General features: G+C 35.9%; 1 protein-coding gene across 1 annotated transcript in view; it reads left to right on the forward strand.

Moving 5' to 3' along the window:
• Positions 1-27658, forward strand: part of LOC150087437 (ATPase family AAA domain-containing protein 2-like) — a 450193-nt gene that overhangs the window by 192109 nt on the left and 230426 nt on the right. Inside the window, exons 13-14 of the mRNA XM_090372484.1 lie at positions 11922-12108; positions 14525-14675. Coding sequence (XP_090228610.1) covers positions 11922-12108; positions 14525-14675 — 338 coding nt within the window. The remainder of the gene's footprint in view (positions 1-11921; positions 12109-14524; positions 14676-27658) is intronic.

The raw sequence follows: 27658 nt of genomic DNA on the forward strand, positions 1-27658 counted from the left end.
CAAATCCCTCCCTTCCAATTATCATCCCATTGCAATTACTTCTACTCTTTCTAAAGTAATGGAAAAATCAATTAACTGCCAACTCTTAAACTACCTAGAAACCTTCCATCTGAACAACGATCGTCAGTGTCAATCCACTGCTGATACCCTGGCTTATGTTACCCATTTTTGGACAAATTCAATGGAAAAGTTTGGTGAAACACAAGCAGTTGCTCTTGACATCTCAAAGGCTTTTGATCATGTTTGGCATAAAGGTCTTCTAAACAAGCTTCCATCTTATGGTTTGCGAACTACTTTTTTTTTTTTTGTAATTGTTTATCCAGTTTTCTCTTTGACCGCTCACTAAGGATGATTGTAGATGGCTCTCTGTCTTCTGACTTCTCCACTAATGCTGGTGTCTCCCAAGGTTCAGTTCTTTCCCCCACTCTTTTCCTCTTGTATATTAATGAATTTCTTCCATTGACTGGAAATTCTATCCATAGTTTTGCTGATGATAGCACATTGCATTCTACTTTCCAGTTTGAGAAACCTTGCCCTGCTCAATCAGCTTCAACCCCTTGAATATCCGCTACCAATTCCTTAAATGCCAATATCCAGGTAATTCTCCAGTGAGGCAAAGAAAACTTAGTTGATTTCAATCCTTCTAAAACTCAGTCCTGTCTTATATTGCAAAAGGATTCTTCTTCTGCTCCTGTGCTTACCTTTGGTGACACTCTGATTTCTAGGCAAGATGATATATCTCTTTTGCAGATTATCCTGACTTCTAATCTCTCTTGGCACAAACAAATATTGCTTCCTCTGCATCTAAAAACTTGGTTTTCTCTTTCACTCTCGGCATTACTTTTCTTCCAAACAGCTGTTCACTCTAGTGTCTTCTCTTCCAAACCGCTAGTGTCAAATGGCACCAGGGGTTCCCCAAACTCTGCGTAGTATACATTGTGTGTGTGAAACAGAACACTGTAAATGTCAGAGGTTTAAATGTGTGCGGATTTTGTACCTGTGTACCGTTGTTCCTCTGGTCATTTTGTCGCTAGGACCCAATGTTGTCCACACTCTGCCCTGTGGAGGCAGACCAGGTACACCAGTATTATAATTTTTTACTCTGGCAGGTCCTGCCACCTAATTTCCTGAGATTTCAGTGGCTAGGACCTAAAAATAAAATAATAATTTTAAAAAAAAATTTTTAAAATTGGAGTAAACACTCTAGGTTAGATTTGGCTGAAATGGTTTGATGAGAGTGAGATTAAATTTGGATGTGGGAGGTCTTATAACTGAATAGGTAGGTTATGTACCAGAAAGCTTAATTCTACTGATCTTTTAGCCTCCAATCACAATTTAATCCAGACTTGGCATCCACCCCTGTTGCGCTGACCTTGATTGCATAGTATGTTCGTATTAAAATTGATCGAGATCAGTGAGCAGTATCATACGGTACCATGAGAATCACTTAAATTTTAGCCAGGTGGTCAGTTACATTCACCACCCATTCAATAGGTTCTGGGGAGAACACTGATGGGTATTTGTGGCTGAATTTTTCATTTATAATAGTTTCAGGCATTTCTCTCTCTCTCTCTCTCTCTCTCTCTCTCTCTCTCTCTCTCTCTCTCTCTCTCTCTCTCACACACACACACACACACACGATTCTCTAGAGGTTCCTAGTGGCTTATCACATTAATGTGTAAACATGATTACTTCTGAAGCCTATGGCAAATATAGATTTTCCTGTTGTCCAAAAGAGAACTAAAAATTTATAAATATATGAGTGTAATTCCTAAATTGCATGCTTTGAGAATTTTTGATTTTTTCTGGTAGGTAAGTGTTACAGATCCCAAGTATATGAGAGCCTTGTGTTACGTGGCTCAGACTATTTTTGCAGTCTCTCTTTTGATACAAAATGACTGATTTTAGAATTGTGGGCTGGTTTTACCAAGGTGTACAGCCTCTATTTTCCTTGTTTAATTGTATGAAAGTGTCTTCCATTTGTTGAAGTTCTTTTGATTCTTAACAAGAGCTATATAACCATTTCTTCTTCTGGATCGTGCAAAATAAAGAATTTTCCTCTTATAAAAGTCTTCTGAGGTCTATAACAAGGCCAATGAAGCTACAGCAGCCTTTTCAGGTAAAGTGTTTTATACACCTTATTGGAGCTTAGAGGGGGAACAGGTATCCTGTGTGTTATCAGACACTCAGTCTAAAACACTGATGGATCCAATATCTTTCTATTACAGAAGGTTTAGGAGAAGTCCAGTTGGCCTGCCTCCCTAAAATCCACTCATCACACCTTCTCAATGGTAAGCCCTATTACATCACTTAGATGGCATCGAACGTGTAGAGTGGTTCTTTTCAAGACGCCTGGTCAGCGTGAAGAGGAAAAGACCAAACCCTCCAGCATATGACAGCACAACAAAACAAATGGCCCTCAATCCCCAGCAGCTTTCACTCCCCCTCTTATGGCAGCGAGAGGATCAGAGTGGAAACAGAGGGTGCTAAGAATCTAAGTACAACCAGGCTGCCATGCACGGGAACTGAACTTGGCCTGTTACAACGTAAGATCACTCATCGGTGAAGACAGGATATTAGAGCCAGAAAAGGAATTAGAAAAATGTGAATTGGAATATCATCAGTTTGGCTGAAACAAGAAGAAGAAATGAATCACTTATAAGTTTATCAAGTGGAAATCTGCTGTACACCAATGGAAACAGTGAAAGGAGTGAAGGTGGAGTTGGGTTTCTGGTCCATAAAGATTTAAAAAACAACATTTTGGAATTCAAAAGTACATCGCCAAGAGTGTCAGGACTAATACTCAAGATTTCTAAGAGGTACAAGCTAAAGGTTATAATGATTTTTGCACTAACATTGACCCATGATGATAAAGTGGTTGAAGAAATGTACACCGAAATTGAGATTCTTCTAGATGAGCAGAAAACACGCTATACTATCATTATGGGAGACTTCAATGCTAAGTTGGAAAGAGACAAAACAGCACAGAAAGGGGAACTATAGGAAATTTTGGAATTGGTGAAAGAAATAAGAGGTGTAAGACTTGTGGAATTTGCAGAATCTTGAGGAATATGAGTAATTGTACCCTTTTTTCAAGAAAAGGGTGAACAGAAAGTGGACATGGAAGAGTCCAACTAATGAAATCAACTTCATACTCACTAACAGAAGATATATTGTGATGATGTTACCGTCCTGAATAAGGTAAATGTTGGAAGTGATCACAGAATGGTAAGATGTACACTTGATATAGACGTAGGAAAGGAAAAAACTGACTCGAGTAAATAATACAAAGGTCTTTGAGATAACAGAAGAGGAGAAAAAGCAGTATGTACTGGAACTTAAGAACAAGTTTGAGCTTCTGCAGACTGCTGAGGACCAAGGTATCAACGAAGAATATTACAACTTTCTGAAAGTGATAAAGCCCAAAAAACCTATAGGGAAAAAGAAATCAAAAGAAGAAAAAATTAGTCAAGAAACACTTGTTATGATGAACCAAAGGCGAAAAATGAAGAACAAGATAAACACTTACAAGGAAAAAATTGAGTATACTGAGTTATGCAAAGCCATTAGAAAGAGTGTCAGAGAGGACATAAGAAGATTTAACACAAGAAAAGTAGAACAAGCATTAAGGGAAAACAAAGGATTTAAATCAGCAGCCATGAGCAGTAATACAGAAAGACAAATGATAATGAAACTGAAGAATAGCGATGGTGTACTTATAAACAGCAGAGAAGGCATAATTCAAATAGCAGAAGACTACTATAGAGAATTATACAAGGAGCGAGGGAATGATGCCAGCAGTGGGGAAGATGGATTGCAAAGTAGCAACACATACGACATACCCGATATTCTTCCTGATGAGGTAGAACATGCATTGAAGAAAATGAAGAATCGGAAAGCCCCGGGGGAAGATGAAGTTACTGTAGAGTTGTTAAAATTGGGAGAAAAAGACATGGCACAAAAACTGGCAAGAATCTTCACAAAATGAATTAGAAAAGGTGTGACGCCTAAGCAGCGGAATAATGCAATCATAGTTTTGCTGCATAAGAAAGGAGATAAATCAGAAATTGGAAATTATAGACCAATTAGCTTGTTATTCCACATCTACAAGTTGTTCACAAGGGTCATTACTAACAGATTAGAAAGAATACTTGATGAGAATCAACCAAAAGAGCAAGCTGGCTTTAGGACAGGATTCTCAACTATGGATCACCTTCACGTAATATCACAGCTAATGGAGAAAGCAAATGAATATAAAACACCATTATGCCTGGCATTTGACTTCATACAGTATAAGACAATGTTTCGGGCACTGGAAAGACAAGGCATAGATACCCCACATATTATGATTTTGAAGAAAATATTTTTTTTTATTATTTTTTTTTTTATGCAAACCCCAAACACGAGAGGTATTAGAACCTATAGTACTTAGTACTGTGCTTGAGTTGGTGGTTGAGAAGACAAAAGAAGATATTTGTTGACATTGGACTTGAACTTCTGAAGATTGTGATTTTCAGGAAATACGTATGAAGGAAGGTTGTTCCAGAAAACGGCAGTTGAATGAATAAATGAGGAAGATGAAAAGTTGTTTCTGTGGGTTTGAAGTTGGACATTAAATGGATGTTGGCTGGTGGCGGCACGTGTTCGGACTGTTTTGAAAGAGAGAGCGGGAATTATAGAAGCCAATTCAGAAGAACAGTGCCCATGGAAGTATCTGTAGAAGAGGCATGCAGCAGAAACAGTACGTCTATGAGAAAGCGAGTGGAGAGACTCTGTTAAAGATGAATCATTAATTAACCTAACTGCCCTCTTCTGAATGGAATCAAGAAGCCTGAGAGAGGTTTTGGGGGCACCACCCCAGTGTGGGAATAATATTCCATGGTAGGGCGGATTTGTGATTTATACAGATTGAGCAGCTATATGAGAATGCTACCTCCTTTATTTAGACTAGACAAAGACAGTAGGAAATTTAAAATCGAGAAAGGAGTTTGACAAGGAGACACTATCTCCGAAGCTGTTTACTGTTGCCCTTGAGGAATCTTTCAGAAGATTAGACTGGTCGCAGAAAGGAGTCGATGTGAACGGAGAGTACCTAAACCATTTACGATTTGCAGGTGACATTTTGGTCATAAGCCACGATCCCAAAGAATTAGAGGAAAATTACCTTGTTATCCCACATCTAAAAATTGTTCACAAGGGTCATTACTAACAGATTAGAAAGAATACTTGATGAGAATCAACCGAAAGAGCAAACTGGCTTTAGGACAGGATTCTCAACTATGGATCACCTTCACATAATATCACAGCTAATGGGGAAAGCAAATGAATATAAAACACCATTATGCCTGGAATTTGTGGATTATGTTATCTTAATTAGTTATGCCCAATTAGTAAGGATTTTGGAGTAAAGATGAATATGGCTAAAACAACAAAAGTACTGATGAACAAGTGTGCCACAGAAAGGGAAATAATGATTGAAGGAGCAGTAATTGAAAAGGTGGAGTCATACTTATCTGGGACAAGTTATTAGCTGTAATAATGATAAATGGCTGGAAGTCAAGAGAAGAATAAATTTTGGATGGATAGCTTTCAGGAAATATAGTCACATACTGAAGAGCAATATCCCAGTTTGTCTGAAACGTAAAATAATGAACCAATGTATACTCCCCACCAATTAAAGTGAAACTTGGGCACTCACCAAAAGAATGGAAGAGAAGCTGAGAACTACACAGCGAAGAATGGAACAAATTATACTGGGAATCAGACTGTTAGATAAGAAGAGAAACACATGGATTAGGCAGCAAACTCAAGTAAAGGACATTCTTATCAAAACTAAAGAACTAAAATGGTCTTGAGCAGGACACAATGATCGAAGACATGATGACAGATGGACTAAGAAAATAACAGAATTTTACCCAAGAGGAGCTAGAAGAAAACCTGGAAGACAACAATGGAGATGGATAGATGAAATTCATGAGTTTGTGGGTAGTAAATGGATGGTCAGTGCTCAAAACAGAAGGAACTGGAAAGTTGCTGAAGAGGCCTTCATCCTGCAGTGGATTGAAAATGGCTGATGATGATGATGATTTTATACACTAAAGGACAGAATTCATGGGATACCTGGTTCCTGGGCTAGCTCTTCCAAAAATATTCCTTTCAGTAATGATAGTTTAAAATTGAGTTCATAAAATGGCAGATGTAATACTCAATGAATTATTAGGTAGAATCAAAAGTTGTATATTTTTTTTCACTAGCACTTGATGAGTCGACATGTTTCGGGCATATCGCAACTCATGTGCTTTATTCATTTGATTCAACATGATGGCAGCTGTAAACAAGATTTTTTTTTTGGCTATTTTGCTGCTTACTGGTCATACAACCTGGAAAAGATGTATATCACGCACTTATGAAATTCCTCACATTACACAAAATTGACCTGAGTAAACTTATATCAATTGTTACCGATGGTGTGCCTTCCATGATAGGTAAAAACCTTATTGCTTATCTTAAAAAAATGAAAGGATATCAAATTTTGTGCATTATCACTGTTTGATTCATATTGAGGCCTTGTGTTCATGAATGAAAGATCAAAAAGAAATTATATGATATCTTGAAGTCATTGTTAAAGTCATCAACCATTTTATTGCTAAATCCCTAAATAAGCAACTTCTAAAAATATTTTTGGAAGATCTTCAAGCACGGTATTCTGATCTTATTACCCATACAGAGGTTTGTTGGCTCAGTCGTGGAAAGGCACTCTTCAGAATTTGGGAGGTGTTTGAAGAAGTAAAAGCTTTTCTAATAGAAAGCAATAAATAAAACCTTTTTAACCCATTGACTGCTATGACTTATGTTGGTAAACAGGTGTCCGATGCCAATCTGAGTTAGGCATATTAAATTATCCAGAATCCAAATTATAATATATATTCATCACCAAAACTCATAAAAAAAGCTTATTGTTGTAAAAAAAAAAATCTTTTCTTAGATGGCGTGTGTAATAGAAAATTCCTTGTGGCAGCCAACTACAAGTTAACTCGATTACCTCAGCTGTATTGTTACCTGCAGAATTCGCTGTATATAAGTCAGCACGTGCGTAAATCCGTAGTAGTGATACAGACTGTGCCATGTACATTGTATTTAGTAATTTGTGATTTAGTAATATTTGTATTTAGTAATATAGTAAATGTGGGTTTTTTTTTTTTTTTTTAACAAAAAAAAACCCCTAAAACATGGATAAGAAGAGACCACTGACCGAAGAAGAGCTTGAGCTCTATGCTAACATGAGTGACTCAGAATTTGAAGAGATTTTTGATGAACCGTACGGTACAACAGTGACAATCATGAACCTTCTAATGATTCAAGTGAGGATAGCGAAGGTGAAGCCAGCTCCCAGCCTAAAGATAATCCTAATTCTACACAGACAAGTATGTCAAATAATGGCAATAATTTGCGGAATGAAATAGCACAAGATCCTCCACAATTTATTTTTGAAGAGAACGTTGATTTGAAAATGGACACAACAGAACTTTGTGTACAAAAACTGGTAGACCTATATTTTTTGGAAGAATTTCCTACATTATTAGTCAAACAGACTAATTTATACACTTTGCAAGTAATTGAAAAATGTGGACAATCGCAAAAATATGCCAGTCAAGATGGAAGGACACTGACATCTCAGAAATAAGTGTTTCTTGGACATTTTGTTATAAATGGGTCCTTGTTCTTTTCTTTCAATAGAACATTACTGGAGTACAAGTGCATTCTACAATATTATGTTTTGGCGATCATTTATGAGTCGAAATAGATTCCAGTTGATATTACAATATTTCCACTTCGCATATAATTTATTATAATCTGCTGATAGGCTATATAGGGGAAGACTTGTTTTGAATAATTTTACTAATGTTACGTGCAATAATTACATACCGAATAAAAACATCTGTATTGACGAGTTGATGATGTGGTGTGGGAGACTGAATTTCCACCAGTACATAAAAAATAAAAAACACAAATATGGAATCAAACTTTACGAACTGTGCGAGTCCAACAGTTTTTGTTCTGAAAATAAAAATTTACTCCAATAAATCAGAAATTGAACAAAACATATATCATACTGCTGAAGTTGTGCTATACTTGCTTAAGGACTTCTTAGACAAGGGATATGTATTATATGTGGACAATTTTTATAATTCTGTTGCTCTGACGAAATTGTTGTCTACTTGAAAAACTTATGTATGAGGAACATTACCCACCAACAGAAAAGAAAATCCAAAAGATTTGGTGATGCAAAAATTAAAGAAGGGGGAAGTTGCCTGGCAATGAAATGGCCCTGTTGTAGTATGTAAGTGGTGGGATAAAAGAGACATTCTCACTATTTCTAACAAACACGTTGAAATGGTCGAGGTATGTGACCGGAATGGAAAAATTTCAATAAAACCAAACATAATTCGAGGTTACAATAGCGGAATGTCCGGCATAGATCGATCAGATCAAATGGTTTCATATTATTCAGCACTAAGAAAAACCATCAGATGGCCAAAAAAAATTGCATGACATATTTTAGAAATATATATGTACAGCAGGCCCCTGTTATAACGCGGTTCGCTTTACGCTGATTCGCTATAACGCTGTTCTTATATTATAACCCGTATCTGACTATAATGCTGTCAAAGATCACTATAACGCTCTTATACAGATTGCATTTTTGGCATATTTGATGAAATCGTTTCATTTGATGGAGTCGATAGCTTGAAAATGAATAGCAAAACAGCATTAAAACGTTTCCCACGCCGACTTGAGAAATTTTCCCACGTTCAGTGAAATTTTCTTGCACACTAATTTAATTGCAGTACAGTGACTTGTTACGTAGTTCCGAGATCAACATTTTAAAAAATGATCAAGTATATTGCTTCTAATATTTGCATTATATGCATTTATCAGAAGTCTAGTCATCACTCAGTACAGTATTAGATGTTGTGCGTAACGGACAGTTTACTTGAACATTGTATCGTAATTAATGCAACCAATACAGTTACATTTTCGAAGAGTTAATAATGGCCAATAGGAATGAAAAAGCAAAGTCTGAGTGCAGTACGAAGACTATAAATGTATGAAAAAGACTGAATTTGAAAATTAAATTAGACGCTTTAAAGCGAATCGATTCCCGTCAGCGACAAGCGGATGTGTGCCATAATTTAGGACTTGCAAGTTTAACTGTAAGAACAATTATAAAAAAATAAATTAATTTTAGCAGCGGGAAAGATAGCTGTTCCACTGCAAGCAACTAGGGCTAGGCCGGCTATTGGGATTGAAATGGAAAAGACTTTTTAACTAATTTTATTGAAGATAATGTCCAATGCAGAATTCAGTTAAGTTAAATATTATAAAAAAAAGAGAGAGAGAGAGAGAGAGAGAGAGAGAGAGAGAGAGAGAGAGAGAGAGAGATTAGCCAATATGATGATCTGAAGAAAACTCACCTAAAAAAAAAATAAAAAATAAAAAAAAAAATGTAGAACCATTTAAAACTGGTAAGGGCTGGTTGAATAGATTTAAAATCTAGGGAGAAGCCGCAGTTGCAGATCAAGGAGCCGAAATTTCAAAAAAGAACTTGTTAAAATTATTGAAGAGGGGTATTGTGTGTTATACTTCTCAAGAAGTTTCATATTGAAAGAAAACAAAAAACATGCCAGGTTTCAAAGCGGCAAAGGATCGGGTGACTTTATTGTTGGGTGGTAACGCTGCAGGGGATTTCAAATTAATACCCTTTTATTTTATTTAGAAGAGAGCCAAAGTTCAACCCAAAATTGACACATTTTTCATGATTAAATTCATCATTTAAATTAAATCAATTTAGATCAATTAAATTCATGATTTTAATTGGAATTTTAAGTTTAATTTTTATACATAAGCAGTTACCACATAATTATATACGTATGTAATGCAGAATATTTTATATGTCCAAATATTTGAATATTAAATATTTTGACCGTTTGTGCATCTTTTCACTGCTGTTTATTATTGATTAGGAAATATCCTATGGCACTGACCGCAACGTACAAAACATATGTTATCTTATGGAAATGCGGAGCTCGCTTAGCACGGATTCACTTAGCGCTCTGTTTTTCCGGAACGAATTATCAGCGTTAAGCGGAGGTCACCTGTACATAATGTATGCATCCCTTTCCATCGAGTTCCAGGTTCCACCATAAAATCTCTAAAATTCAGAGAAACATTCATCGAGTCTTTGATCAGAGAAAAAGATATAAACATTCCAAAGAAGATTAGGTCTGAACATGAAATTCATTATTTAGAGGCTATACCACCAACTGAAAAAAAAAAAAAAAAAAAAAACCCATGTCCAACTAAGCCGTGTTGAATATGCACAAGGAATAAAAAAACACTGCAAAACACACTATTATTGTTCAGTGTTCTAAGAAAAGCCTGCTCTTTGTGTAGAAGAATGTTTCAACAAATATCACAAATAAACAATATTATTTTTGTAGTGTCTTAACAATATTATTTTTGTAGTGTCTTAACAATATTATTTGTAAATAAAATATATATATATATATTTTTTTTTTTTTTTTTTTTTTTGTGAATAAATTTTCTGTTTTCTGACACCATGGTTGATTTTTCATTCTTATCCCAATAGCCCACTATCCATCTGTTGCACGTATTTGCTATAAATATACTTGTAGCTGCGCCTGAAAGACAAGTCATACCAGTCCGATATAACTCGTAGGTAGTGTCCTGGGTCAGATCACCAAATACGAGTTAACTCGTATTTGGCAGTCAATGTTTTAATGAAATGTTTACCGAAGATTTCAAGATTACACTTTCATTAATGGTTGACATTTTCAGCCATTTAAATAAGTTAAATTTGAGGCTACAGGGAAAAGATAAATTTGTGGTTGTTTTATACAGTGAGATTATTGCATTTGAGAAAAAACTTTGTGTTTCAGAATCAAGTTTTAAAAGGAAATTTGCTTCATTTTTCTACTCTTCAAAAATCTGGAGGAAACTGCTTGGGAGTGCCCATTGTTTGTAAAGAATGTAATCAAAGACCTTAGTGACCAATTTCAAGAAAGATTTGAATACTTGAAAGAGCACCTCCCAAAATTTGAATTAACAATAAATTACAAAAATTTTGAAATCAGTAACTTAGAACAAATTTTCAATCAAAATGAAGTAGCAGCTGCTGAGTTTGAACTTGTTGATATGCAGTCGCCTTTCGCTCTGAAATGTCGTTTCCAACACAAAACTATTTTAAAATTCTGGGGTTCTGACTGCAGAAAATTTCCTTTTGTTTCAGAGAAGCGTTCAAAATACTTTGTTTGGATCAACATGCACATGTGAGAGTGCTTTTTCATTAATGAACATTATCAAAAACAAAAAAAAAGACAAGATTGTTGACATCAGATTTGGAGGAAAATTTGCAATTATCTCTTTATAATAGAGAAATTAATTTCAAAGGTTTGGCATCATCTCTTCAAAGTCAAGGTTCACACTGATAAGGTAATAAATATTAGCACACAAAAATTTTGATTGAGAAATATAATTCTTGTATGCGTAATATGGCTAAAAGAATTAATTTTAAAAAAATGCATTTTTAATCTTTAAGCAAAAAAATGTATATTTGAATATATGGTGCTTGCATGTATTGTAAGCTGCAAAATCTTGCCTGCTTAAAGCAAAAGGTTAAGAACTCCTGGTCTGGTGCATCATTATATGTAGAATGCATATTTGTAATACCCAATTCACTTTTCCATTATTGTTATTAAGTAGATGAATTTCAAAATGCATGACATATGTGATGGGTGGGAAAATACACAAATATATTTGCTAGATTTATTTTTTTAGCTGTATTAACAAAGTTTAATAATTTAATAGTTATTTTGCTAAAGTATCTGTATATATTTTAGATTCAAGCATTAGATTTTGATAAAGCTATACGAAAAATTGTGCCTGCTGCACACCGTTCAGTTTCTTCCCCAGCTAATCCACTGCCTACTATTCTTGTGCCTCTTTTGGAGCGTTCTTTAAATAGAGCACTGAGCATTCTGAAATCTATATACCCTGCTGGCTTCAGAAAATCTTCATTATGTAATAGTGAGTATTTCAGACCAATGGTTTTTTAATATCTTTAAACTAAAAGTATCTCCAATTTTTATTTATGATTAAAAAGTTTTTACTTTTATGCTTTATTCTATTCCTTATATTATTTTCTTGCAAAGATAAACCTAAATATACTTTTTATTCTTTATAATTTAGCACTTAAAACTTTAATATTGATTTGTTCTTTGAGTTGAAGGCATTCTACATGATTGTATGCTGTAGTTGATTTTATCTTCATCGCCTAATATAACTAATTGTATTTTTATTTTTGAAAATTGTGGTCCCCTCTTTTGATATTCTTAAAAAAAAGAAACAACTCTCAAGCACCAAAAATTTTTAGTCTCTCTGACTGAAAATCATAAAACAGCTTGAAAAAGTATAAATAGTTCCCAATGACACAAAAGATTATGTTGTGTCTTTCTGAGTTCCATTTTATGAGCCATTTAATGGAAACTACCTATAAATAAATCACAAAGGCCAGGAAATTACAATACTATTCTCTCATTTCCAAAAAAAATCACTCAAAGAATAAGAATATACATAAAATTGTTGATTGATATGAATTGCATCTAGACATTATCAACAAGACAGTAATGTATTGTTATTCAAATGGCTGGATGATGCAAGAGAGCAAAACTTTATGTAGCATAAGGCATAAAAATGAATAATAGTAAATATCATTAAATAAAAATATAGTAAAATGTGTATAATATAAGAATTGATAGACATTACTAACTCTCATGTTGGTCAACTAAATAGAGTAGGAATAATACCTGACTGCTTGAGTTAACAATGTTCATTAAATTTAAAGTTCTAAACTTGAAGAAAAAAATTAGAAATCAGAAAATTTTGACTATGATGAAACCTTGCATTATGATCTCTTTTTTCAGGATGTTCCACTGTGGTTGAAAAAAAAAAAAAAAAAAGAGTAAAACTAACAAATGTTAGTATTAGTATTAATAGTGGGAAATGATGCAAGAAAGCAATCTTATACAGCATCAGCAAGGTGGAAAATATCCCATTTCACCTAGCCATCCCCTCCAGTAGTTTGTCTAGTTATTCCTTGATTTATGCGCCTCCGTAGCCAGGTGGGAAGGAGCAGCAATGCGTAGCACACGCTTCTTGAGTAGACCGGGGTTCGAGCCCGTCACCACCAAATACGGAGTATGCGGAAAGGTCAGGGAATGACCACCGCACATTCCCGGAGCAATATGGCCTTAGTTGCTAATGCTCCTAAAAACCAAATAATAATATAATATAATATCCTTGATTTATCCAAACTATCCACTTCCACAACAACAGATAGAATTGTGTAAAAGCAAATTTCCGCACATCTATTCTTCCTCAATTTGAATTTATGCCTCTCATATGCATAATCTGAGGAAGAAGCTCATCAGCATTGAGTTTGATCGTCATTCAAAGCCTTTAACACCTCGATAATATCACCTCGCAGGCACATAGTCTCAAATGCTGCAGTTTCCCTTCTTTTGGAACTGGAAATAGGCCTGGCCAGCTGTAATATCCACATGGAGCTTGGTATCCTAACTGATAGTCTCTTGTTTGTTTCTAAGTTTTATCTTTTCTCATTGGAAGGGTGACTAATTGGAAACCTCAGTCCTGCACTGAAGTTCAACAGGGTGTCCCATGTATCACAAGGTTGAGGAATGAGTCAGAAAGTGATATTGCTTTCATACCATCACATAGAAATAACTAGTACTGTTGCATCATCCCAGTATTGATGCAGCAGTACTTTACAACTATCCATTAGTATAAGAAGAGAGCTTGCAGAAATCTGGATGAGTCCAGCCATTTCCCACTTGACCATCCTCTTTTTCAAGCAGACAACTAGAACACTTCTGAGCTTAGGATCCAGTATTATCTCAATTTACAGATGCATAGCACAACAGTCTCTCCTCCAAGATAGCTATCTGAGCATTAAAAAAAATGAAAAAGGTCTCTTCATACAGCTTTTTATTAATTGTCAGCAAAACCTGAAGCAAATGACATGTGGGACTCTCATGTTAGCTTCAGGATGCCATCTAGCCAGCTATTTATTGTAGGTCTTTGGAGCTAATTTCAATCATGGGATTTATGGTGAATGAGGTATGAGGCTGCACAAAAGCAGTGTTTTGATGCATCTGTGCCATGTTAGTCAGTATTTATGTTAAAATTTAATCAGTTTAATATATATTTTTCTACAGAGCCGAAACATATGATTTTTAATTTAAAAATAACTATTATAAACCTTAAATTAAATTATTATAGAATTAATTAGATAAGAATGCAGTGAAATATCCTTCTTTTAATTATATTTAGCTTGCATTTAAAATATGTTCTTTAATGGTCATATCATAGCTGAAATTATTTTATTGCAAGTTCAGTTTCTGATATGAATATATTACAATTTCAGGTGAAATGTGTAACAGGATTAGTGATCAGTCCACTTTTAAATCTAGCGATTTGGCTTATGATGAAAATAGTACTTCTGATTCTGATTGGGAATTTATGACAGTAAAGGCAAGATCACAAGATTTAAAATACACAGTACAGGATGATTTAAGGTATTTTTTTTTTTTTTTTCAAGACCATAAATAATCCTTGTTTGTTATTTTGTTATACACCTTATGATTTTCGATCAAAAATTAGTTTAGTTCATATGAAGAAAATTAAGCTGTAATCTTCTTTGATGCATTTAATTTATTTTAGTGCTTGTGTTGACGAGATTTTGCTGAAATACAGCAAAATCTCTTCAACCATTCAAATATAATAGACTTTCCTTAATCCAAGTCATATTTCGTAAAAACAAGTGTGAATAAATTTCACGATTTATTCACAATCTAGCAATATGTTAATTTAGATGCTATTAATCTAGTGGCTGTGATGGATCACGTGAGAGGTGACTTTGAAAAAAAACACACCCACAATAACCATTAATCAATTATTAAAAATCTGAAATTGTTTCTACCTTCCTAAATATAATTTTTTTCAGACTTTTACTGCAATAGTTTCTGAAGTGATTTTTTTTTACTATTTTTGTGGAAATTGTGCACGAAAACTTGTCAGGCGGCCTGCCACTATCTTTGCAACTATTTGGCTTTTTTGCTTGAAGAGTGTCATAGTACTGGATAAGCTGATGCTCTATTTGTTATTTTCAAGTTACTTGTTTCCCTTCTCTGACTAATCAAATAAACATATACCGTCTGACCCTAGTTGGAGGCCTTAGCTGCCAATGCGCCATTAAAAACCAAACCAAACCCTAGTTGGTTTTTTTTTTTTTTTGAAAGATTTATTATTGTTTTCACATAACATGACATGAAATTCAGTATTCTCTCAAGATGGTCACTACACTGCAGGAAGAAAGTTGCATAGTTCAAGTTTTGTGTGCTGTGGAGCATGGCAAATTTGAAATAAATTTTGAAATAAACCTGAAAATGTGGAAGTAACTAATAGTATTGAATATACACTGTCCAGTAAAAACCCCTGTGTTTTAGCAATCTGCCTGTTGCAGTGAGAACTGGTAAATCTTCGTAGCATGTGATCAATATGGACAAGGAATATGATCTGACAGACTTCAAAAAAGGATGATCGTGTGGTACCAGTTGAATGGTGGCAGTATTATGAAAACTGTGAATCTTGTAGGCTGTTCATGAAGTGCTGTAGTGAAGGTGTTCAAGAGTAGATGGATATCAGACAGGGCAGAAGTCACCAGGCCACTGGCAGGTGCCTGTGTTTCATTGATAGTCATGCTGAATGTAGGCTGTTCTGCATCGTGTGAGCTGATATGCCAAAAACAGTGGAACCACAGCTGACCATGGACTTTAATTGGGGACAACCGGCAGTGTTTCCAAGACCACAATCTAGTGAACCCCCTCCTCCATATGGGCCTTCAGAGTAGACACCTAGCCAAGGTACCCTGCTGCTTAGAGCCACCCAACGACACACCCAAACTTTGTATCTGAACAGTATCACAGACCACTGAGGACTGGAAAAAAGTTACCTTTTCCAATGAATCATGTTTCCGTGTGGATGGTACAGTGACTGTGGAAAGGAGTTGCTGTGATGTCCTGGTCCAATAGAAATGGGCAGGTGGTGGCAGTGTTTTCCTAGGAATCTCTTGTAACCCCCATACCTCTAGACTGCACTCCGAATGATAAAAAACTATCTATCCATTGTGGCTGATCAGGGTACACCCCCTTCATGGCGACTTTCTTCCCAAATGGTGCAGGTGTGTTTCATCTGAATAATATGATCTGCCACATTGCCGATATTGTTTGAGAGTTGTTCGAACATGAAAGTGACTTTCTTGGCCACTGAATTCACCAGATATGAATCCCATAAAAGATCACTGTGATTACATGAATCTATAGATCCCACATTTGGATCCTCCACCACAAACTATTGTTGAGACACAGTTCTGGCAACGTAATAAGCATAACTGCGCATTTGGAGGCCTTGCCCTGGCATATATTGATAGTACTGGTGGAGAGGACGCACCCACTATTAGGCAGGAGGTCACAATGTTTTGCATGGACAGTGTGCATAATATATATATATATATATTTTTTTTTTTTTTTTTTTTTTTTTAATAATATTTATATAATTAGCAGAAATATATGTGCATATATTTGAAATTTCACGTACCTAATGGTCTTTTATACTGAAAAATGGAAGAGAATAAGGGACTGATGTTTCTGTTTTATTTTTAAAACATTTTTTTGCAGTTTTCACCAGAATTTAATATTTTTTGATTTTTTTGAAAATAAATGTAAAAAACACAGCACATTTTAAAGTTTTTAATTTTTATATTAAAACTTAAAGTACATACAATAATTACAGTAATCCATTAAGAAAATATGAAATATTGGCACTGTTTAATTGGAATAAAAAAGAAGAAAAAAATCTAAAATATTTCCAAATGGAAAATAAAGTTGAGCACATATCATGTGACCTGCCATAATTTTTCTATATTTAGGCACCACCACTAGGCTAAAATATAAATAAGACAAAGCAGGTGGGGGGAAGGACTTTTGAGAAAACGCTTAAATGCATAACAAAATTGAATATAAAGAAATCCAATAAAACAGGATATGAGTATTTATTGTTTTCTTAAGGAATAGATTTTAGTTAATGCATTAAAAATTAATAACTACAAGTTTAATTATAAGTAGATAACCCCTCCTTAGTTGTATGTTTTTTTTTTGTTTTGTTTTTTTTTTGATAAATAGAAAATTTCTGTTGAGTCATAGTTCTATTATGTTATTGTTTCATATTGTTGTTCTTTATTTTCCTTAAAGAATAAAATATTTTTTGATTTCCTCATTTGAGTTGGCAAATCTGATAAGTATATTGAGGAAACTTCTGGCTTTGTATAATTTAACTTATTTTCTGTTTCTATTACTATTTCTTCTGTTGCATTATTATGTCAGTTCATCTTCTAGAAGAATGTAAGGTAGGATATAAAACAGTAATGGAATTAATATCCTTTTTTGCCACTGTTGTGCAGCACTTTAATACTCTTCATATTTTGTTCCATATTAATCAATAAAAATATCATCATTAAGGTTAATTATGGGATCATTTATGCATCAGAGATTCCTTTGGACTGGAAATGTAACAACATATAGCCAGTATAAAAGTGGTTTTTTAAAAGTGAAGTGATTAACTACATACCAGTCAATCTGACTTCAGTAATTGGAAAATCCTTGGAGTCACAAGAGTGCAGTCCAGCAACATGTGATAGAAATAGTATTCTGAAGGACATAGCACAGTTTTGTTAAGGGAAAATCATGTTTAACTAACCTGGTTAGATATTTTGACAGTTACTCATGAGCTGGATTTTTTGGGAACAATTTCAACATAGTTTATTTGGATTTTAGCAAGGCAAGTGATGACTCAGACCCTCATGAGTACTGTATAAAATGGAACATGTTGGCATTCTAAGATGGATTATAGGGTGACTGCAGCACAAAGGCAGAGGGTTATGATTAATGGATCAGATTGGTGTAACATCAGAAGTAAGGAGGGGGCCCCCCTTCAAGGATCACTTCTTGGACCACTGTTGTTTCAGATTTTCATAAATGATATTGACAAGGTAGAGGGTGTGATGTCAAAATTTGCATTTGATGTAGAGAGTGGTTAATGGTCAGTTCCAAGCAACACTCCTTCAGAATGATTTGGGCAGACTTCAAGGATGGTCAGAAAACTAGCAGCTGTGTTTTAATGCAGCAAAATGCAAGGTCTTATCCTTGGAGAATAGTAAATACCAAAATAACTCATGCACCTAATGGAGTCGAATTAAAAACATTAGAGGAAGAAAAGGAATTATTATCTGGGAATTATTATTCTGTCATATATGAAGTTCTCAGAGCAGCACAGATAGGTAGCTAGGAAAGCCCATGATATCCTCTCAATTTATTGAACCATAACCTGTAGAGATAGGGAGGTAATAATCCCACTATACAAGACAATTATAATACCACACATGGAATGCAGTATTCAAGTATGGAAACCTCACCTGAAAAAAAGAAAGGGTTCAAAGATGGGCAACCTGCATGGTGAGATTTGCTAAAAAGCATATATCTCCACGCTGTCGGCCTTAAGAGAGTTACCTCTGCAGGCTTACAGCTTGGAGAAATTCAAAGATTAACTGGTTAGTTACCTGGAAGGGAAGCACATAGTTAATTTGTTTTCCTTTATACAGGTTGACCATCACTAATCCAGCAGCGTTGGGACCTGTGGGGTGCTGGATCACCGGTGGTTATTTTAGCACATACAACAGCTAGCCACCTCCTTCTACCTTTAACACATTAGTTGCCAAGCTAGTTTAAGAAAAAAATTCCCCGAGGGGCCAAAAAATATTTAGGAAATAATTTGATTAGTAATTCTAAAATAAATATTGTAATGTCAGTGTTGTCGTTTTTTTGCTTAAAATATTAAAAAAAAAAAGTATTTTTTTATGCCGCATATATGTTTTTGTAACTAAAGTATGTTGGTTACTTTATTTCTTGAGAAGCCGTGTCAGCCACATACGTGTGACGCTATTATGACATACATATGAGGGTCGTTTGTGATTAGTTTATTGCATGTGCGGTGAACGCTGCAATAAAACTAATTACAATAAAAATAAATTCTCAAATGTCGCAATAAGTTTGTCAGTATTGTTAGAGGCCAACCGGGCTACCTGAATGGGTAAAGTGCCTGCGGGGTTCAAATCCCGCCTCAGGCTTGGATCAGAGTACTGCAAAAAAAAAACATTGGGAGGTGCATTATGGCCACAGAAGCTGATGTGCCAACAACTAACAAAGTGGGGGGGGGGGAGTATTGTTAGAGATTTTGTGAAAACAAGTTCATAAATGATACTGATGATGGTATATCAAGCTTAATGTCGAAGTTTGCAGACGATACAAAGGTAGGCAGGGTTGTCAAGGACACTACTGACACTATGCTGCTGCAACAGGATCTGGAAAGGTTGAGCAGATGGGCTGAGAGGTGGCAAATGAAGTTTAACATTGACAAATGTAAAGTACTACACATGGGAAACAGCAACCCCAGAGCAGCGTATCAACTCTGTGGTATTGCACTGACAGTGGTAGAGAATGAAAGGGACCTGGGGGTGGTTGTGCAGGCAGATATGAAGTTCTCTGAGCAGTGCAGACGGGCTGCAAGAGTAGCTCATGGTGTATTGTCAATGATATATAGGAATTTTTCTAGCAGGGATAAGGAGGTGATTATTCCCTTGTATAAGGCAATGGTCAGGCCACACCTAGAGTACTGTATACAGGCCTGGAGGCCTCATTTCAAGAAGGATGTAGAGCTGCTGGAACAAAGGGGTGCTCTTACGAAGAAAGGCTTAAGATTTGCAAATTACAGTGTCTGGAGACTAGGCACCAGCGAGGTGATCTGATAGAGGTGTATAAAGCATTGAATGGTTTGAGCATGCTCAATGCTGATGGGATTCTTCCTCTCGCTCAGAATAATCACCTGAGAGGGCATAAATTCAAACTGAGGAAAGACAGATGTAGGATAGACGTGCGGAAATTTGCCTTTAGCCAGCGAGTGGTTGGTTGGTGGAACAGACTTCCATCCCTTGTCGTGGAAGTTGATAGCCTAAATAAGTTTAAGGCTCAGCTGGACAGGTATTTTGAACGAACAGAGGGATGAAGTGGGAGTTTTTTTTTTTTTTTTGGCTGATGCTGCATAAGCTTGCTTTCTTGCATCAAATGCCTCTACTAATGCTAATGCTAATAATGTTAGCATGCTGTATTATCCATCATATTGTGTTGTGTTTTTCTGCAAGTTTGTATAAGTGTGTTGTAAAAAAAGGAAAAAAAAATCCAAAATGGCTAAAAGAAAATTACTAAGATAAGAGGAACTGAGAGAAATTGCTGGAATTTACAATTAAGCAGAGTTAAACTTCTCACAGACACACTGCTGTTGAATTTTTTCAGAAGTTCAACTTTATCTGTTATGGACAATGTATGGTGTTTGTGCTTTACACCACGAGAGGCACTTCCTTTATGCATTGGAACCATGGCTGGGGCTAAATGTGAGCAGGTTATAATAATAAATGTAGAAAAACAAGTGGGAATGCCTTGCCAGTGTTTACGAGTTTGCATCAACAGCTGATGCTACAACCAAAACAGTAGCAGCAGGTCGGTGCGCTGACCCGGGAAATTTGAAATTACGTTCGCAGAAATTATATCCGGATTAGTGATGGTTGACCTGTACTACCATAATGGGACATATTCCAAGAACCGTTGATGCAGCTTTATATGTTGATGATTTCAGTATTTCCTATTACTCTCAGAATATGCAAAGTACAGAACGGCAACTACAAGGAACAATAAACAAATGGGCTCAGACAAGTGGCTTTTGGATTTCCACACAAAAAACTGCATGTATACACTTCTATAGAAAACGAAACCTACACTCTGAACTGAAACTTGACAGAAATATGATCCCAGTGGTACCAAGCATATTCTTAGGACTTCACTTGGATAAGAAACTAACATTCCTTGAACACATTAAACAACTCAGACTTACTTGCCTCAAGAAATTAAACCCACTCAAAGTTCTTTCCACAACAACTTGGGGAGCAGATCGACATACACTTCTTAAACTTTATCGAGCAATAATTTGTTCCAAGCTAGACTATGGAGCAGCTGTTTATGGCTTGGTGAAACCAAGTGCACTGAGATGGTTAGACCATATACACCACAGTGCTCTCCTTACAGCACTTGGTGCTGTCTGGACTTACCTATACAAAGCCTTTATGCAGAAGCCCATGAACCTTCACTACAGCTTAGACTACAGAACTTGTTATTACACTATGCCATCAAGATAAAATATAACAGTGATCATTCAAATAGATACTTTCTATTTTCATATAACTGAGAAAGCATATACCAAGCCCATCCACTAATGAATCAACCTGCCAACATCCATTTAAAAGATTTACTGCTAAGCTGAGAGCTTAATTATGACAACATAGCTACTATGATTGCACAGACCATTCCACCACAGAGTATAGTTCAACCTGTATGTCCATTCCTGGAGAAAAACAACTCTACTGCAAAGAAACTACCAGCAGCTACATGCAACATACAAAGGCGAACATGCACGTTATACTTATACTGATGGGTCAAAAACAGATACTTGTGTAGGAACCGGAATTCATTTTGAAGATAACACCCTCATTCAACAACTCCCAAAAGAATGCAGTATTTTACTGCCGAATTACAAGCCATTTTGATGGCCGTAAACGAATTTAAACGTAAACAGATAGCAAACAGCATAATTTTCACTAACTTTCTTAGCTCTGTTATTGCCCTGCAGAATGTGAATACCACAACACACCCAGTTTTACAATGGGTCCAATATTCGATATCAAAACTGTTACAAAACAAATCACAATATCACATTCTGCTGGATACCAGGCCACACAGGAATAACTGGGAATGAAAGAGCAGATAAAGCAGCAAGAGAAGATGCCACCTCTGATTATGCCTTTCGCTCAATACCATATACAGATTACAAGTCCATAATCCACCAAAACAGTTCAAAACAATGGCAACAACACTGGCAAGATCAGACAAACAACAAACTTCTAGGAATGAAACAAACACTTCAATCATTGTCGACTAGCTTCTGATCCAACAGACACAAAGAGGTGACCCTTACCCGATTGCAAATTGGGCATACCTACTCAGAGATGAAGATCCTCCTTAATGCCAAAACTGTCAAGTTCTGCTTACTGTACATCATTTCGTGGTCAACTGTCCAAGATTTAATAGAGAACGTCAAAGAGTGTTTCAAACATTGATGAATGTACAAAACAACCTAATACTTAAAACAATTTTAGATGACCGGCCTAATATTAACTACGTTTTCTTTTTCCTTAAGTTAATTGGATACTCCCAAACCATATAAAATTAAAAATTAATAGTACCATATATGGAGAAGCTACATGATTATAAAGCAGAACCTTGGCTTTCTTCTAAACCACATCAAGAGTAGTGAAAAAAAATGTTTAAACACAAAACTCTCCTAAACTGCTCTTGCACCAATAGCTATCACACAACAACAACAACAATCTCTTCTACTTTTTATCTTTTTTTTTTAAATATTTTTAGTTTTGGTTTATTATTATTGTGTTTATTATTAGTTTAGTTTATTATTTTTGGCTAGTGCAGCAAAAACCTGTGGCTTCCTTGCACTATATGGCTAATACTAAGGTCAGACAAAAAACAAACTATAATATAAACACAAACAAACAAACTATCTAATATAAATACTATATTAGATATACATCTATTGCTGCCTATTTTATATAATATTTCAAACATAAACAAACATTATATCATAGCAATAATGGAACCACCCAATGTTAACATCTTCTTCTAGTCACATAGTTCCCTGAGGAGCTGTTATGGCCACCATCAGTTTCCTCCAGCTGCATCAATCTTGTGCTCATAGAGCACAAGATTGATGCAGTTGGAGAAAACTGATGGAAGGATGGGATCAATGCTCAGAAGGTCACTGATCCCATCCTTCCATCTAGTTGCAGGTCTTCCTCTGCTCCTCCTCTTCCCCTCATTTTTTCCTTCCATTATATTCTTCAACAGAAAGTTATCCCTCCTTAATATTTTGTATTCAAAATATTTGACTTTTCTTCTGTTAATGCTATGAAGAAGAATTTCAGGCCTGCTAATTTTTTATTCAATACCCACTGATTTGTTCTTCGATCATGGTAAGAAATACGAAGTATTCTCGTATAACACCACATCTTAAATGCCTCAATTTTTTTCCTGTCAGCTCTTTTCAGATTCCATGGTTTACATCCATAAATGGCAACCAGGAAAATTATCTTAAAGATGAAGCTGAGAATCAGTGATTCTCAGCTTCATCTTTAAGGATAGATCTTGATCTCCCCATAATTTTGTCAGATCAGTCAGTAATCAATGGCCACTGCTCTTCGTGGACTAATGTTATTAGTGGAGTCCCACAGGGTTCAGTTTTGGGTCCATTGTTGTTTTGTATGTTTATCAATGATATTGATGAAGGTATATCAGGCTTAGTGTCGAAGTTTGCAGATGATACAAAGTTTGGCAGGGTTGTTAATGACAGTGGGCTACTGCAACAGGATCTAGAAAATTTGAGATGGGCTGAGAGGTGACAACTGAAGTTTAACCTTGACAAATGCAAAGTACTGCATATGGGTAGAAGTAACCCTAGAAGAACGTACCAACTGTGTGGTACTACACTTATGGTGATAGAAAGTGAAATGGAAGACCTGAGAGTAGTTGTGCAGTAAGATATGAAGTTTTCTGAGCAATGCAGACAGGCTGCCAGAGCAGCTCATGGGGTTTTGTCAATGATATATAGGAATTTTACTAGCAGGGAAAAGGAGATGATTATCCCTTTCTATAAGGCATGCCTTGGGTACTGCATATAAGTCTGGAGACCTCATTTTAGGAAGGATGTAGATTTGCTTGAGCATGTACAGAGAAGGACAAGATTGGTGAGGGGAACGAAGGGGTCGTATTACCAAGAGAGGCTTAAGTTCTGCAAATTGTAGCGGCTGGAGACTAGGCACCTGCAAGGCAATCTGATTGAGGTGTATAAGGCCTTGAATGGGTTGAACACGCTGAATTCTGATGGGATTCTTCCTCTTTCTCAGATTGTGAACCCTGGGGGGGGGGCATAGATTCAAACTGAGGAAAGACAGTTGTAGAATAGATGTGCGGAAATTTGCCTTTAGCCAGCAGGTGGTTAATTGCTGGAACCAAGATTATCACCAATCACCTAATTTTAGTGTTACTCACATTCAGAAAGCCGACCGGGCTAGCCAGGTGGGTAAAATGCCTAGCGGGACGTGGGTTCGAATCCTGCCTCGGGCTTGGATCAGAATAGAAAATTCAAAAACCTTGGGAGGTGCAATATGGCTACAGAAGCCGATGCGCCAACTAACCAAAAAAAAAAAAAAATTCAGAAACAACCCTTTTTTTCTTACTTGCTTCACAACCTCTCCTCAGAGTTTCCTTCAGATGATCCGTGGAATTACAGATTTGCATAATATCATCTGAAAAACGATGGTTGTTCGTTATGCAGATGATAGTATGCTAATCTGATACTATGCTACATTAATGTTAACATAAACAAATATAATTCTTTGTAGAGACAAACAAACATAATTGCAATACTAGTAGTGCCTTGGGTATTAGTACATTTCACTTAATAACTCTGAATAAATAACAGTTGTCACTTCCAAAGTTGCTAAAGTACACTGAGTGAACAGAAATCATGGGATACCTACCGAGTAATGGGTAGGCCCACCTTTTGTCCAGATAAGGGCAGTCGCACAGCAAGGCAGTCAACTAGTTCGTGAAAGCGTTCCATAGGTATTTCCATTCATGCTTGCTGCACCACTGTTCATGATTCTGTTGCATTCCTGGGTGGAGGATCCAAAGCTCAAAAGGACCTTTCCACAGCATCCCAAAAATGCTCGACATTGTTCATGTCCGGTGAACAGGGAGGCATATTGTTCTACTGGAAGAGTCCATTGCCCTGTGGGTGCATGATGACTATGAAGGGATGCAAATGGTCTGCAAGGATGGACATGTAAGCTGGACCGTTCAGAGATGCATCTAGATGTATCAGAGGTCCCAACATGTGCCAGTTGAAAATGCCTACATTGCTTCATGCGGTTTCTGTGAGATACACACCCTCCCATCCACTCAAAATAACTGGAAATGGGGCTAAACGGACCAGGAGACCCATCTACAATCGTCCAGGGTCCAGTGCCGATGTTCTTTCGCCCATTTGAGGCTTAGAGTTCTGTGTCAAGTTGTTAGCAGTGGGACTCTGGTGGGTCAGCAGCTCCCATAACCTATTGCAGCTAATGATCGCCTGATGGTCTTGGTGGAGACATTTCTGGCACCTCCCTCGTTGAAGTCGGCAGTGATTTGTGCCACTGTCTCTCTCCAGTTGGCTGAAACAATGTAAGACAAACGTTGACGAGATGTTATTCCGGAAATGGCATATTCCCGATACTGACGAACGGGGATAGTACAATTTCTGTACCGCCTCTGTAATAGTGACCCATGTGTCCAGCACCCACTATCATCCCTCTTTCAAAGTCGGTTGACTCATGGCGTTTACCCGTACTGACATCGAATTACTGTCTACGTGAATGCAGTGTACCTATATACCTGCCAAGCGGTGGGTTGGTCCACTAGTGAGAGAGGTGACAGCGTCTCGTTGCACAGGAACCAGGTATCCCATGAATTCTGTCCTTTCAGTGTAAGACTGTATACAGTAGAATTCTGTTAATCCGGACTTGACAGGACCACACTTGGTCTGGATTAGTGAAAGTCCAGATTAACCGGAAGCTATCTTTAACGTACCAGTTTTTTATTTAAAGTTACTAAATGACAAAATTTTAACTAAATTGGTTTTTACATTAAATTAATAAAACAATATTTTAAAGTAAAAATTATAAAAAGTAAAACAACATGGTGAGGGAAAAAAATACTGTACAAAGCAATAAATTTTAATGTAGAGCATTATATTATACATAATTAAACACAAAAAAAAAAATATTACAACACAAAAACAAATAACTGTTTTAGAGAAGTTTGCTTGAAATAGTCCTCAATGTTTTTTTTCACTAATTTTGAAACTCACTTTCAAAATTAACACATGTATGCGTGGAAATAAAAACAATTAGCAGTCCCCTGTTTATTAGGCTTTTCTGTTAGTATTATTATAAATGGATAGTAAACATGATTTTATTGAATTTTTGATAATACTGACAGCTGGAATTCTGGATTTTTACATTATTATGGTGAAATGTGTTTCCCCCTTTCATGAAATCATCAATCATAACAGAAACATAAATAAATTTTCAGAATGTTGTCTTCATTCCTATTTTTTTAAGTTTTGTGATTTGTTACTCCATTCTCACTTGCATGTATTGTGTTAGTTGCAGTTTGTGCATGCAGTGTTCTTTGTTATTGATTGCTTATCTTTTTTTATTGTTTTAAATTTTAAACTCCCTCCCAAATGTCACTGAACAGAAATATATATATATATTTTTTTTTTTTTTTTTCGATAGTTACAATCTTTCCACTGACTGAAAATCCAGTCCAAATTAACAGAAAGTCCGGATCATCGGGTCCCGGATTAACAGGATTCTGTTGTACTTGTATTTAGTAAGGTAGACAGAGTGACAACTACAATTTCAATCCAGCAATTAACACACATTAGATATTTTACAAGTGAGCATGTTACACCCTGTGCCACCACAGGGTGTAACATGCTCAGGGTGTAACAAGTTAAGATTGCATGGCTTGCACAGAATTCTTGTGCATGCCAAAGATATTTTCCTGCTATTTAAATCTCTGCCCATTTACTTATCCCTTTTATTGGATCATACATGCAAAAAAATTGTTTTAATTTAAAAAAAAATAATAATAATTAAATAAAATTTCCAGCCAATTAAACTTTTTACCAAACTAGTTCTAAAGTTATTGCTACACCCTCCTTGGCTGTATCTGATTTCTAGAATAAATAAGTTTATTGTCAAGCTGCTGCTCTCCTTTGTGCATTTGTGGAAGAGATGCAGAGAAGAGCAAGACTAGTCAGGAGTACAAAAAACTGCTCTTGCTAAGAAAGAAACTGGGCATCTGCAAGAAGACTTAACTGAAGTGTTTAATACTTTAAATGGATTGAGTACACTAAATGCTGACTTTCATCCTTATTCTTTCATTGGACAACACACATAAGGGACACACATTTAAGTTGAAAAAAAGAATGGTTGCTGAATAAATGTGTGTGAGAGAATAATTGATTGTTGGAACAAACCTTCCTTCTGATATTTGTGATACTGGATAATTTAAATAAATTTTGAGAAGGATTAGATAAATTATTAAAGGGGTTGGAACATAAAAGTAGCTGTTTTTTTGGCTGTATGGCAAATGATGCTTTCTTGCATCATTTGCCATACTAATCAGTCACCTGCCAAAATACTGCTGTAATTTAATTC

The sequence above is a fragment of the Mastigoproctus giganteus genome, chromosome 4 (assembly GCF_048544385.1).
Source record: "Mastigoproctus giganteus isolate SK-2022 chromosome 4, ASM4854438v1, whole genome shotgun sequence".
NCBI classification, from domain to species: domain Eukaryota; kingdom Metazoa; phylum Arthropoda; class Arachnida; order Uropygi; family Thelyphonidae; genus Mastigoproctus; species Mastigoproctus giganteus.